At 43.4% G+C, this 15,909-nt stretch overlaps 1 protein-coding gene across 1 annotated transcript in view; it reads left to right on the top strand.

Moving 5' to 3' along the window:
• The window catches only part of LOC124789394 (lysosomal alpha-glucosidase-like), a 127,853-nt gene that overhangs the window by 12,258 nt on the left and 99,686 nt on the right, over nucleotides 1-15,909 (top strand). The window contains exon 3 of the mRNA XM_047256730.1: nucleotides 6,152-6,326. Within this exon, the coding sequence (XP_047112686.1) occupies nucleotides 6,152-6,326 (175 nt within the window). The remainder of the gene's footprint in view (nucleotides 1-6,151; nucleotides 6,327-15,909) is intronic.

Genomic DNA, 15,909 nt, shown 5'->3' on the forward strand with positions numbered 1-15,909 from the left:
CCTATACTTCAGAGAGGACTGTAGAATATGTCTGTATATGTTCAAAAGTGCCAAATTGCTGAATATGTGAAATTTTATTTACGAAAACAATCATTCTGACCTAACTCACAGACCTGCATGGATTGCAGTGGTTCAGCTGATTTGAAACAGTTTCTAGTAAAGTCAGCCAGCAAATGGACTTGTCACTATTGCCTCTCCACCCGTTGGAAATGAATTATAGTTACGTTTCAAACAATGGAAAGTCCAGGATGGAATGTAACAATATTACGAAAAGGATAGTTGCTACTCACCATATAGCGGAGGTGCTGAGTCGCAGATAGGCACAATGAAAAGACTGTCACAAAATAATCTTTTGCCAACAAGGCCTTTATCAAAAATAGACCCCACACACACACACACACACACACACACACACATACATACATACACACATACAAATGCAACTCTTTGTGTGTATTTTTGACAAAGGCTTTGTTGGCTGAAAGCGTATTTTGTGACAGTCTTTTTGTAGTGCCTATCTGCGACTCAACATCTCTGCTATATAGTGAGTAGCAGCTATGCTTTAATATTGTTATAGTTACCTCTTATATTCCAGCTTTAATGGATTTTTTAATTTTTAATGATGTACTGTTGTAGAGTCAAATACTTGTGTTTCAGTTTTACCATGTAGAGTTTGGCAGTACAAGTACTACAACAAAGTCTAATCCATGTATCAGTAAGACTACTGGCCAATGTGCGTTGATATATAAATGGTGCAATCAGTAAGACTGGTTACTGGAGGTATGCTCTGTTTCAAAACATCGTTGTCACTGTATGAATTTTGAGCTTACGTATCACATGTTCAGGTTACTAGGTTCAATATATTACTCAGCAATTTTCTTTCAGCCTTAATTTTGCTCTCTGGGATATATGAAATGTATCATATACAACATACCAGTTCACACAGATAAGTAATTGATCAAACAATGGAAACTCCAGGTAGGAATATCAACAATGTAGGAAAAGACAGATTGCTACGTACTGTAAAGAAGACATGTCAAGTTGCAGACAGGCACACTTAAAAGACACATACACAGAGCTTTTGGCCACAGCCTCATCAGTAAAGAGACACACACACACACACACACACACACACACACACACACACACACACACACACACACACATACCATTCACACACACAAGCAAGCACACCATACACACTAGACCACCAACCCCAGCACCTCAGGCTGAAATGCAACTACCACATGGGATACAAGCAGAAATGTGGAGGGGGTGGGGAGGGGGAGGGGATAGCAGTGTGTGGGTGGGGAGAGAGGCGAACAGTGTCTGGTAGAGTGTGCAGGGGCTAGAATGCCAACAGACACAGCGTCAGAAAGTTTTGGGACAGGGAGATGGGATAAAAGGAGAGGAATGGGGAAAGATGTACAGCTACATTGGCAGAGGGCCACAAATAAGATGGGAGGTGAGAATGGGGAGGAGATAACAGGACAGAGGGGGTGGAAACTTGGGTGGAGGGTGTGGTGAAAGTGTGTTTCTGTAGGTTGAGGCTGGGATAATTACCGGAGCAGAAAATGTATTGCAAGGATAACACTCATCTGCACTGTTCAGAAAATCTGGTGGTGGAGGGAAGCATCCAGATGGCTCTGGTAGCGAAGCAGCCATTGAAATCAAGTGTTTTATGTTCAGCTGCATGTTGTGACACGGGGTCGTCTACTTTGCTCTTGGCCACAGTTTGGTGGTGGCTGTTCATCCTGAAGAACCGCTCGTTGGTAGTCATACCAATACAAAAAGCTGTTCAGTGATTGCAGCAGAGCTGGTAAGTGATATGACTGCTTTCACAGGTGGCCCAGACCCTGATGTGGTAGGATAAACCAATGACTGGACCGGAATAGGAAGTGCTGGGAAGGTGGATTGGGTAGGTTTTGCACCTGGGTCTTCCACAGAGATATAATCCTTGTGGCATGGTTTTGGGATTTGGCGTGGCATAGGGGTGGACTGGGAGTACTAGGATGTTATGGAGGTTGGGTGGGTGATGAAAAACCACTTCATGAGGGGTAGGATGTCCCTCATTCCAGGGCATAATGATAGGTAATCAAAGCCCTGGCGAAGGATGTGTTTCAGTTGTTCTAGTCCGGGGTGGTACTGGGCGATGAAGGGGACACTCCTTTGTGGGTGGTTCTTAGGGGTGGTGGGAGGATTCCAGGTGTCAGGGGAAATGGCATGGGAGATCTGTTTGCGGGTGAGGTTGGGAGGATAGTGCCTGTCTGTGAAGGCCTTGTTGAGACCCTCAGCATACTGAGCAAGGTAGTTATTGTCACTACAGATATGCTGTCCCTGGGTGGCTGGGCTGTGTGGGATGAATTTTTTACTGTGAAGGGAATGACAGCAGTCAAAATTCAGGTACTGTTGGTGTTGGTGGGTTTAATGTGGACAGAGGTGTGGACGGAACCATCAGAGAGGAGGAGGTCAACGTTTAGGAAGGTGGCACACTGGCTTGAGAAGGACCACGTGAAGTGGGTGGGAGAGAAGGTGTTGAGGTTGTGAAGGAACAAAGGTAGGATGTCTTGGCCCTGAGTCCAGATCATGAAGATATCACAATGAATGTGGATGAACAGCCACCACCAAACTGTGACCAAGAGCAAAGTAGACCATCCCATGGCACAACATGCAGCTGAACATAGCACACTTGATTTCAATGGCTGCCTCAGTGCTGGAGCCATCTGGATCCTTCCCTCTACCACCAGCTTTTCTGAACACTGCAGAAGGGAGTTATCAATACAATACATTCTCTGCTCCCGTAATCATCCCAGCCTCAATCTATGGTAACAAACTGTTCCCACACCATCCACTCAACACAACAGTTTCCACTCCCTTTGTCCTATCATCTCCTCCCCATTCTCATCTCCCATCTTGTTTATTTGCAGCCCTCTGTGAATGCATCCTCCTGTCTTTCCCCATTCCTCTCCTTTTTCCCCAACTCCCTGTCCCAAAACTTCCTGACACTGCATCTGTTGCCATTCTGGTCCCTGCACACTCCACCAGACACCGTTTGTCTCTCTCCCCACCCATGCACTGCTATCCCTTCCTCTTCCCCACCCCATCTAGATTGCTGCTTGCGTCCCACGTGATAGTTGCATTCCAACCCGAGATGCTGGAGTTGGTGGTCATGTGCGTGAAGTGTGCTTGTTTGTGTGTGTGAATGGTGTGTGTGTGTCTCTCTTTACTGATGAAGGCTGTGGCTGGAAGCTCTATGTATGTGTGTTTTAAGTGTGCTTGTCTACAGCTTAACGTGACCATTTTATGGTAAGTAGCAATCTATCTGTTCCTACATTGTTAAGGAATTGATCATGATTTTGAATGAATTCAGCAAAAAGTAAATATTTGAAAGGGCGAGGCAGCTGCTGTTATGACTCGAAATGGCAACCGCTGTTATGACTACCAGTCACAGTCAAACTTCCCTGCCTGCCATGTCTAAAATAGTGCAAGACAAAACAGTATTTGGCTATGACCATAACACCATCAATAGTGGCACAAAAATCCCAAACAAAATATGCTCTGCTACCAGTGAAACAGTAAGAATTTAACTTACAAGAGGCAAGGAAGTGGTTGGCTGGGGTAAACACATAAAAAGAGTGCCACTGTGATCAATCTTGCAATTGTCAAAGTTAATATAGACTATGGTTTAACTCCACTCAAGCTTTGTATTTATTAATAGGATAATTCATTTAGAGTGTGGATCCACAAAATTTATAAAAGTATAATAACATTTCAAATAAATAATTTAACATGAAATGTTTTCCGCAGTTACTTTATCCAGACATGCAAAACATAACAAACAAGTCTAGGTTCACAGGTTTGAAGAAGTAAGATTACATTGAAAAGCACTCAGGTCAAGATTATGTTACAGATGGTCACTAAATAATCTTACACATAAAAGGTATTGAAAACTGTATTATAAAAACTATAATTACTTATCCTCCTTTTTCATTCAGGACAATATCTCAAACTGTATTCCTGGAGTGAGCTGCTGGTTACGAAAATGGGAACACTGTACAATGTCTTATGGAAAAGTAGTAAGCCAGTTGCAAGCAGAGCAACAGGGGTGCAGTGAAGTCCACGAGAAACACCGTCTAAACTTACACTTGCTCACCGAAAGACTGCTGCAGTCGACCTTGCAATCCGTGACCAGATCACAGAATTGCATAAAAAAGGCCTACTGCATGACCACTGGAGAAATATTTATCGTGGCTCTACTGGTAATCCACAAGTTCAGCAATTTCAAAAGTTTCTTTCCTGCCCAACCGCTCAACCATCGCCCTTTGCCTGGTGCCGCTCTGCTTGCTGCTGGTAGATGCTTGCTGTACTGTCACCGAATACAGACTCTCCCGTCTTATGCTGTCATAATGATCGAGCAGCCTCAGTGATGCCAGTCAGCACTGCAACATGGCAGTGGCCGACTATTTCTAAATGCACACCATTGTTGATCTGAATTAACTGTTGCTTTAGCATAATAACAAAAATAATTAATTTTTGATAATACAATGTGACTGGATAGATAACAAATGTACTCACCAAGCAGCAGGAGGAGACCACACATATAAAAGAGGGATGCAAGCTTTCAGAGCCAGTGGCTCCTCCTTCCGGCAGAAGGGTCGAAGGGGAAGGAAGGGGGAGGGGAGGTTGAAGGAAAAGGACTGTAGAGGTTTAGGGAAAAGGGCTGGAGTTCAGAAAAGACTTACCGGATGGTATGAGAAGGAAAGACTGATTGTTGGTGACTGCACCAGTTGAGATATGGAAACCTGAGATCTTAAAGGTGGAACAGGGTAATACACACAACAGTGATTACTGCTAAAACACTGTGCACGAGTTAATAAGAGTGAAAAGCTAACTGCATTGTATGTAACAGAGGAGGGAGGGGGATGGCGAAAAACAGACAGGTCAGGAAGTGAAAGATGTAGAAAGCTAAAATGGAGTGAAGAAAGGAGTAGTTACTGTGAAGAAATCCCTGGTGGATGGTGAGAACCGAGGATACGTAACTCTAGTTCCCATCTGCGGAGTTCAGAGAAACTGGTTTGTGGAGGAAGAATCCAGATGGCGTGTGTGGTGAAACAGGTGCTGAGGTCACAGCTGTCTTGCTGTAGAGCATGCTCTGCAACAGGATAGTGTGTGTTGCGAGTACATATGTGGCTCTGTTATGAATCCAGCGCCACTTTCCTTCATGTTGATCTCATCCTCGCTGGAAGACCCACAGCACACTTCTGTCCACATTAAAACTACTAACAAACAACAGTACATACATTTGGACAGTTCCCATACTTTCCGTGTCAAACGTTCCCTCCCGTACAGCCTCGGCATTCGAGGCAAATGTATTTGTTTAGATGCAGACTCTTTACAGTCTCCCTTATTGGATGTAATTACTCCTCCAGCCTAGTTCAGTGACCTCAGTGCCTGATTCACCACACACACCACCTGGGCTCTTTCCCCAGACACCAGTTTCTCGGAACTATGCAAGTGGGAACTACCACTACAACATGTCCATGGTTCTTGCCACCCACCTGGCCTTAATTTACATTAATTTTTTCTGTCTCAGCATTTCTTCACAATAACTACTCCTTTCTTCACTCTGTTTTAGTTTTCCACATTTTTAATTTTCTGACCTGTCTAGTTTTCTCCGTCCTCTGTGGCATACAGTGCACTTAGCACTTCACTCTTATTAATTCCTACACAATGTTTTAGCAGTAATCTCTGTTGTGCGTATTACCCTGTTCCACCTTTAAGCTCTCAGGTTTCCATATCTCAACTGGTGCAGCCCCCCAACAATGAGTCTTTTTTTCTCATCCTGTCTGTAAGTCTCCACTGACCTGGGGTTCTGGGTGACGTTCCCAAACTCTAACCCTTTTCCTAGACCCCTTCAGCCCTTTTCCTTCACCCCTCTTCTTTCCCCTTCTGCCAGAAGAAGGAGCTACTGGCTTCAAAAGCTTGCATATGTAAAACCCTTTTTTATATGTGTGTTCTCCTGCTGTCACTTGGTGAGTATATTTATTATTTATCCAATTACATTTAACTGCTGCTTTAGGATAGAAATGCAATGCGGTATTTCTTTTCTTTTTGTTTAGTAATTAGAATCAAATGCACTCTCCTGTTGCAGACTGAAATTCGGTATAAACACATTGACCTTCGCTGACCAGTTTCTGCAAGCATCAATGCTGCTGCCAGGTGGCAGCAGTATGTACGGCCTGGGTGAACACCGTTCGTCTCTGAAACTCTCCACTGATTGGCAGCGATTTACTATGTTCAACCATGACAGAATGCCTTTAGAAAATGTGAGTATATGAGTTAAACTTCATTGTAGATTTATTTTGACTACTTTGTGGGGAATGTTATACTCAGAACTAAGAACAACAAACACAATCAATTACTGAAAAAATTAGTTAATAGGATAGATAAAAAATCTACTCACCAAGCAGTGACAGAACACACACACAAAATATGAAAGCTTGCCAGTTACAACTGTCTTTTATGTGTGTGTTATGCTGTTGCTTGGTGAGTAGATTTTTTTATCTATCCTATTATATAATTTTTTCAAAACTAAGAACATTAGAGGCAGTCTTTTATACATCACTATATTGTTTCATGTGATTTTATACTTTTGTCCTGTTTGTGATGGAGATAAGTTTCATTTCACTGGATTCGTTCGTAGACAAATGTCAACCGGGAGATATATATTAGTGGAACATATTCAACAATGTGTAACACTATCTTTGCCTTCATTAACTGCATTAGTTATGTGTCGTAGTCTCCATGTGAAGGATTAATGTGCAACAACTTACCTACATGTGAAGACAATTTTGTTTTCTAACCTGGCTGCTATACAATCACTGTCCTTTATATTACAAAATCAGCTGATTTTGACATGCAGCCATTTTCAGGTGCTACTCTTAGCATCATAATTTTACCATGTCATCCTGTGTGAGTGTTGAAAATATGCATCAATCATTTTAATAAATAACCACTGTTGTAGTAGGCACAAGTGAGAACAACATTACATACTCTTTAACACCAGCTAAGGTGGAAAATAGAATTGTATTGTGGGCTGTGACACACGACATGAAAAAATTTGTTAGATGTGAAGGTTCAGAAATTTCATTATGTTAACAGAGACTGGCTATTATGAATTGAATTCCTAAATTTGACTTGATGTAGAAAATTAATATACCTGCTAAGATGAATATGATCATGTAAAGTTCTGGGTAAAATACAAATAATGGAAGGAGTAAAGGTAACCAACCGTGTATCACATAGTTGAGGTACTGAGCAGTTGACAGGCTTAAATAAAAATAAAATAAAAGACTGAGATTTTTGCTGAGCTGTTGTACAGTGTGCTTCTAGTTAATTAATAAAACACACTCGGCTACATTGTCCTGACAAAACTGCGTAATCCTAAACTAAAGTTAGTCTCTCTCTCTCTCTCTCTCTCTCTCTCTCTCTCTCTCTCTCTCTCTCTCCACCAGTAGATGGCAATATTGTTAAAATGAAAACATTTGAAAATGTTGCTTATTAGCTCAGTTTTCAGCTTCTGATGCCATCACTTGGTAACAACTGGATGTTGCAATTACACTTAAAATAATGTGCTATTTACACAGCTGTTATTGGTACATATACAGAAGATGCATTAAATGATGAGATTTAAGAGTGTTTGCAAAGTGAAGTGTTACTTTTTTTGGTTACGGGGAAGTCAGTTTGACAGGAAATGGAAAATAAAGTTGAATTTACTATTATAATCTAAGATTTGCATAACTGAAACTATTTAACCAAGGAAGAGTTGTGTTTTGTTATTCAAAGCTAAGCTGACATTCTGTATCCTATATTTATTGATGTCAAGTTTTTCCAGTCATCTTTTCACTGGTTTGATGGGGCCCCACCACAGCTTCCTCTCCTGTGCCAACCTCTTCATCCAATGTCCTCAGTTATTTGTTGGATATATTCTTATCTCTGTCTTTTTCTATTTAATGCAAATTGACTAATGGGTACATAATATAAAAATGTTTTCACTTTTTGTTAAATGTAGTGTTTTCTGCATGACATAGAAAAGTAATATATTCCTTTGTAAACACTACAGCTCATCATTTTAGGTATCTTCTGTTTATTTAGCAGTAATACTTGGGTTAATCACATCTGTGGTTACAACATTCAGTTGTTGATGATGGCCTAAGAGTGTTATATTGAACTTGAACTCCAAATAAGTGTTTTGTGCTAATGCCTCCTTTCTTGGTGTTGTATTTTGATGCAGCTGTCCACAGTAGTCTATCCTGTGCAACCCTCTTCATTTCTGCATAACTATTCCAATCTAAATCTGTTTCAACTTGCTTAGTGTGCTCAAGCTCTGGTCTCCTTCTACAATTCCTCCCCCCGCCCCACTCTTCCTTGTGTTATCGAATTGATGATTCTTTGATGCTATAGTATGTTTTATATCAACCAATCCCTTTTCTGAGTCAATTGGTGCTATACATTTCTTATCTCCTCAGTAGTTATTCTAGTTATCCATCTAACATTCAACTCTCTCCTGTACCACCACATTTAAAACTTTTCTATTCTCTTGTCTGAATTGTCTATTGTCCATGTTTTACTTCCATGCAAGGTTACACTCCAGACAGATACTTTCAGAAACAAATTCTGAACATTATATTTGGTATTGATAAATTTCTCCTTTTCAGAACTTCATTTTACCTCTTTCAGTCCACATTTTTTGTCCCCTCTAATTTGCTCATTGTCACTTCTTTTGCTGCCCATATAAAAAAAAACTCATTTGATGTTTTTGCTAATTTAACTCCTTGATCTAATTCAACTGCATTCCATTATCTTTGTTTTTCTTTTGGTGATGTTCATACTTTAACCTCTTTTTCAAGATGCCATCCATTCTGTTAGCTGCTCTTCCAAGTCCTTTGTGATTTCTGCATGAATTGCAATGTCATTGGCAAACCTCAAAGTTTTTGCTTCTTCTCTGTGAACTATTAATTTTGAAATTTCTCCTTGGTTTCCTTCACAGCTTGCTCTGTGTACAGATTGAATTACGTTGGGGATAGGCTACAAACTTGTCCTAATCTCTTCTCAACTGCTGCTTCACTTTCGTACCCTTCAGTTCCTATAACTGTAGTCTGATTTTTTAACAAGCTGTAGACAACCCTTCACTCCCTGTACTTTATCCATGCTTCCATTATGATTTTAAAAGAGAATACTCCAGTCAGTACTTTCAAAAGCTTTCTAAAAATCTACAAATACTATACATGCAGATTTGCCTTTCTTCAGTCTATCTTCTAAGGTAAGTTGAAGTTTCAGTATTGCCTCATGTGTTCTTCTATTTCTCAGGAATCCAAATTTATCTTCCGTGAGATCTGTTTCTACCAATTTTTCCATTCTTCTGTAAATAATCCATGTGAGTATTTTGCAACCATGATTTATTAAGCTGAAACTTCTTTAATATTCACTCCGTGCTACACATGCCTTCATTAAATTGGAATCATTACAGTATTCTTGATCTAAGGAATGTCATCTACGCCAGGTCCTTGTTTTGACTTATGTCTTCACCAGTGGTCTGTGAAATACTTCTCGCAATATTGCATCCCCCATGTGATCTTCATCTACTCCCTCTTCCCTTTCTGTAAAATTCCCGTCAAGTATTTTTGCTTTATATCCCTTCTTCGTTCTGTTCTTTGCTTCATATTGGCTTTCCATCTGAGCTCTTGATAGTCATACAGCGGCTTCTCTTTTCTCCACAGGTCTCTCTAATTTTCCTATTGCCAGCACCTGTGTTTCCTCTAGTGATTCTGTTATAACGTCAAGTTTAACAAATATATTTCAGAATGACACAACACATATAAGTCACAGAGTAAGTTGACAAGCAAGACATGTGTTCACGTTAGCATTCGAATGAGCACTGAGTCCAAGTCTAGCGGCCGCTGCTCGGCTGGCCGCTTAGGTGGCGCAGCTGCTGCATGGCTGGCAGACAGCGCCGCACGTAGAGGACGCGCGTAATTGCGCGGCGGCACTTTGAATGATCGGCGAGTCACCTGGTCTTGATGGAGGTGTCCTGGAGATGGCTAACGTCCATAGGCGTTGTTTGACTCGCCGTAAAGTCTCGAGGAGGAGGCTTCCTGTACGGACGGAAGTGTCCCCGATGATAACGGGTCGAGATGACAGGAGACGTAGGGGTCGAATCTGCTGGGGCCCCGTGCACCAATCTGCCCGTTGCGGCAAGTCCAGTTGATATGACAGGAGACATGGGCGATGTGTCGGCATCCGTTGGAGGAGGAGGCGAGCAGATTTGGTCTGACAGAGGATGGTCATCTGGTTCCTGCATGGGCACATCTCCTGGTGGCGTCTGTTCTTTTGCTGGCATCGCGATGACGGTGAGAGGGCTGCGTTGTGAGTATTGAGAGATACCAAGATCCCAGGTAGGGCCAAAAGTGGTGTAGCGGCATTCGGAACAGGCGTTGCTGGCACACGAGGCCGAAGCTGGTCCGAATGACGAACTGCAACACCCGTGTCCGTCTGGATTTCATACAGGCGTCTGCCACGGTGTCTTAAGATGCGGCCCGGGCTCCATTTTGGCCGCCTGCCATATCCCCGTACCCAGACGAGGTCGTCAGCGGTGAACCGGCCAAGGGAAGGCACCCGCGGCTGTGAGGTGGAAGGCCGCAGGAGATGAAGTAGCGTGCAGGGCTGTCGGCCATGTAAGAGCTCAGCCGGGCTGTGGTCGCCCATGGGGGTGAAATGGTAAGACGCCTGAAACAGGAGAAGCGCATCATCAGCAGCAGAAGAAGTCAGAAGTTTCGGCATCTGAGCCTTAAATGTGCGGACCAGTCGTTCAGCCTCACCGTTGGATTGTGGATGGAACGGCGGGGCCGTGACATGCATAACGCCATGATGAGCACAAAAATCCGCAAATTCGGAAGAGGCAAATTGCGGACCATTATCAGTAACAAGAGTAGAGGGGAGGCCTTCCAAAGAAAAAAAGCGGGCGAGAGCACTGGTTGTTGCCGCGGTGGTAGGCGACGTGCAACGGACAATGAAAGGAAAGTTAGAGTAGGCATCAATTACGAGGAGCCAGTAAGTACCTAAAAAGGGTCCCGCAAAGTCAGCATGAATGCGCTCCCAGGGCTTCAGGCGAAGGCCACGGTGACAAAGATGACTTCGGGGCAGCGGCCTGTGACGCACAAGGGCCGCAGGCAGCGAACATGTTTGTTATTTCAGAGTCAATGCCTGGCCAGTAAACATGACGGCGCACCAGAGATTTTGTGTGAGACACACCCCAGTGCCCTTGGTGAAGGAGAAGCAAGACCGAAGCATGCAAAGGCGCAGGTACCACAACACGCGGCGAAGCACTGTCGGTAGAAAGGAGGATACCACCATCCCTAGCCGTGAGGCAGTAACGCAAAGCGTAGTAGTTCTGCAACGGATCAGGAGTCTTAGCAGAAGGGCGATCTGGCCAACCCTTCTGAATACAGCGTAAAACCCGGCAGAGGGTAGGGTCAGAACTCGTAGCAGCCGCCAGCCTGTCCCCCGGTGATGGGGAACCCGTCCACAACCCGCTGCTCGGCAACATCCAGGTGGAAACACAAAAGTTTGTCCCTATTGAATGCCAGATCAGGACCCATGGGAAGGCGAGACAGTGCATCAGCATTCGCATGTTGAGCCGTCGACCGGAAATGAATCTCATAATTGAAACGAGACAAGTAAAGAGCCCAACGCTGGAGGCGGTGTGCAGCCTTGTCGGGAAGTGACGTTGATGGATGAAACAAGGAAACAAGTGGTTTGTGATCCGTAACAAGATGAAATTTTGAGCCATAGAGAAAAACACCAAACTTATGAAGAGCATAAATAATGGCCAAAGCTTCTTTCTCAATTTGAGAATACTTTTGTCAGGCATCCGTGAGCGTTTTGGAGGCATAAGCAATGGGTTGTTCCAAACCGTCAGAAAAACGGTGCGCAAGGACTGCACTGACCGCGTATTGAGAGGCGTCTGTGGCAAGAACAAGATGTTGGCCAGGTCGATAAGTAGCCAGGCACGGGGCCTGTTTCAGCATAGTCTTCAATTTCCAAGAAGGACTGCAGTTCCTTAACATATGTAGGGCGAGGGAGGGCATCGATCGCAGCGACAGTTTGCTGAAGCGGACGAATACCATCCCGAGAGAGTTGAAACCCCAAGTACATGATAGACACCTGAAAAAATTGTGATTTCTGCAGATTACACTTAAGACAGGCAGTCTGTAAGATATGAAAAAGTGTGTGGAGATTTTGAAGATGTTCTTCAGTGGTGGAGCCAGTGACAACAATGTTGTCCATGTAATTGATACACCCAGGGACAGGGAGCAATAATTGTTCCAAGAATCGCTGAAAGAGAGCAGGGGCACTAGCAACCCCGAATGGCAAGCGTTGGTATTGATAGAGGCCGAAAGGTGTGTTAAGGACCAGAAACTGCCGGGAAGCAGCGTCGAGAGGAAGTTGATGATAAGCTTCTGACAGGTCAATTTTAGAAAAATACTGGCCTCCAGCAAGTTTAGTGAACAGTTCTTCAGGACGGGGCATAGGGTAAGTGTCGATGAGGCATTGAGCATTTACAGTGGCTTTGAAATCGCCACAGAGATGAATACCACCATTTGGCTTAGCAACAACAATGACAGGAGAGGACCACTCACTGGAAGTGACAGGAAGCAAGACCCCTGAAGTAGTGAGACGATCCAACTCCCGTTTTACCCGATCACGAAGGGCCACAGGAATGGGTCGAGCCCGAAAAAACATAGGCCGAGCAGTTGGTTTGAGCGTGATATGAGCTTCAAAGTCGTTTGCATGGCCTAACCCAGGAGAAAAAAGAGACGAAAATGTCGTCGACAAGGAATCCAGTTGAGCATAAGGAATAGCATCAGAGACAATATTGACAGAGTCATCTATGGAGAACCCAAAAACGCGAAAGGCATCGAAACCAAAAAGATTTTCTGTGTTGCTCTGGTTGACCACAAATATGGGAACAGTGCGAACGACGGATTTGTAAGATACCTCAGCATTAAACTGTCCCAAGAGAGAAATCTTCTGTTTATTGTACGTCCATAACAGCCGAGTGACAGGTGACAGGAGTGGAGAACCCAACTGAAGATACGTCTGAGAATTAATTATAGTGGCAGCAGAGCTGGTATCCACCTGCATACGAACATTCCGACCAAGGATTTGGACAGTGAGGAATAACTTCCCTGAAAGGGAACAAGTGCAATTGACAGGCAACACAGAATCAGAATCAGCGTCATGTTCATGAACATCATGTATGCGGTCGGATTTGCAAACGGAAGACACATGACCTTTCTTTTTGCAATTGTGACACACAGCCCAACGTTGGGGACAATCCTCGCGTGAATGTTTCGTAAAACACCGCAGACATGAAGAAAGTTGCCGGGGGTTTTGCTGCAGTTTCTTAGTGGGTTGTTTACGGCTAGGGCGAGGCTGCGCGTGGGAGTGCACTGCGGCCACGTCGGCCGGCAGGGACGTGCTGCACGCGCTGTCAACAGTGCACAGAGGTTGTGTTTCCCCGGCATCACCCCACACCTCTATTTGCGCCCCAGTGGCGCGAGAAATTTCAAAACACTGTGCAATGGAGAGAACTTCATCTAGAGTCGGATTCGCCAACTGAAGGGCACGTTGCCGAACTTCTTTGTCAGGCGCTGACCGGATAATAGCATCCCGTACCATGGAATCGGCATAGGATTGTTTTTGAACGTCAGTAACAAATTGACACTTTCAACTGAGGCTGTGAAGTTCAGCAGCCCAAGCGCGATAGGATTGATGTGGCTGTTTTTGACAACGATAAAAGGCAACACGGGAGGCTACCACATGCATTTGCTTTTGAAAATAGACAGACAGAAGTGAGCACATTTCAGCAAAGGACAAAGATGCAGGATCCTTCAAACGAGCCAATTGCGACAACAACCGATACATTTGAGGTGAAATTCAGGAAGGGAACAGAGACTTACATGGTTGTTCGTCCGTGACTTGAAATGCCAAGAAGTGCTGTCGAAGACGTTTTTCATAATCAGACCAGTCTTCCGCCATCTTGTCGTAAGGGGGAAAAGAAGGTACAGCCAACGAGAAGAAACGCCCCACATTTGATGCCGCGACGAAATCGTGAATCACCGCTGTTAGAAGCGTTTGCTGTTCAAGGAGATTTTGCAATAGTTGCTCGACAGTAGCCATGGAACCCTGTGGGTCAACGGTGAAAAGGAAAAATCCACTACCTCGTCGCCAATTGTTATAACATCAAATTTAACAAATATATTTCAGAATGACACAACACATATAAGTCACAGAGTAAGTTGACAAGTAACACATGTGTACACGTTAGCATTCGAATGAGCACTGAGCCCCAGTCTAGCGGCTGCTGCTCGGCTGGCCGCTTAGGTGGCGCAGCTGCTGCATGGCTGGCAGACAGCGCCGCACGCAGAGGACGCGCGTAATTGCGCGGTGGCGCTGTGAATGATCAGCGAGTCACAACAGATTCATGCTTTGCCATATTGCACTTTTAGTCGATCACTGTCTGTTTCATTTGCTTCATTTTCATATTTTCTCCTTTTGCCAGTTAAATTCAGTATTTTGTAAGTTATCCAAGGATTTCTATTGGGATTTTTCTTTTTGCCTACTTGATCCTCTGTTGCCTTTCTCTGATTTCACTCAATCTTTGACTAACCAAGCCTTTGAAACTTTTAATTATGTCTGGTCCTTTCAATTTATCCTGGTTTCATCTCCATAATTTCCCATCTTTCTGGAATTTCTTGTTTTAATATGCAGGTCATACCAATAAATAATGGTCAGAATCCCCACTGCACCTGTTTTTTTTTTTTTTTTTTTTTTTTTTTTTTTAATCTGGTTCCGAAATCTCCGTCTTACTGTTATGTATTCTGTTTGAAACCTGGTGTCTCCAGATTTCTTCCACATGTATGTTGATCTTTCATGATTCTTGAAAGAACATTAAATTGTGCTCTCCGCAAAATTCTACTAGACTTCTTTCCTTTTTACTCCTTTCACTCAGTCATTGTTCTCCTCTACTTTTCCATCTCTTCTTTTTATTGCTGTTAAATTTTAGTCCCCATCACAATTGAATTTTCATCTCCTTTAACCATCAGAATAATTTCTTCTACCTCCTCATATCTGCAGCACTAAATGGAATGAACAGTTTAATTGGCACACACCATGAATTGAGACTGAAGTAAATACAGATAAAAAGTGATGAGGAGTAGCAGAAATGAAATTATCAGAAAACTTAACATCACAATTGGGGATGAGAAGTAGCTGAAATGAAGGACTTCTCTTACCTTGGAAGAAACGCAACACAACACATAATGGGCAAAGCAAGCAGAATAGCACAAGGAAAGAGGGTGTTTCTGGCCAAAAGGTGTTGTGGTAGCATTAAAAATCATGTGAACTGATAAGATAAATGAGGAGGTTCTTTGCAATCAGTGAGGAAAGAAATGTGTGGAAAATATGTGGAAAACAGTGACTAGATGAAGGGACAAAATGATGAGCTCTGTGTTAAGACATCGTAACTTTCATAGTACTTGAGGGAAATAAAGAAGGTAAAAACTTGTGGGAGAAGACAGAGGTTGGAATCTCTCCAACAGATGATTTAGGACATTGCACGTAAATGATACCTGAGATGAAGAGGTTGGCATAGGGGAGAAGTGGAAGAAGTATGTGGTAGGCCTCATCAGACCGTCCTGACTATGAAAACTACCTACTCAGGTAAGGGGTCTAAAATTCCACATTCTGGCTCATAGCTTGCCAGGTTTGTTTTGAATTATGTCAAGATTCTCTCTCCCTCCCTCCCTCCCTCCCTCCCCTTCTTCTTCTTCTTCTTCTTCTTCTAGT

This window comes from Schistocerca piceifrons, chromosome 3, assembly GCF_021461385.2.
Source record: "Schistocerca piceifrons isolate TAMUIC-IGC-003096 chromosome 3, iqSchPice1.1, whole genome shotgun sequence".
Taxonomy (NCBI): domain Eukaryota; kingdom Metazoa; phylum Arthropoda; class Insecta; order Orthoptera; family Acrididae; genus Schistocerca; species Schistocerca piceifrons.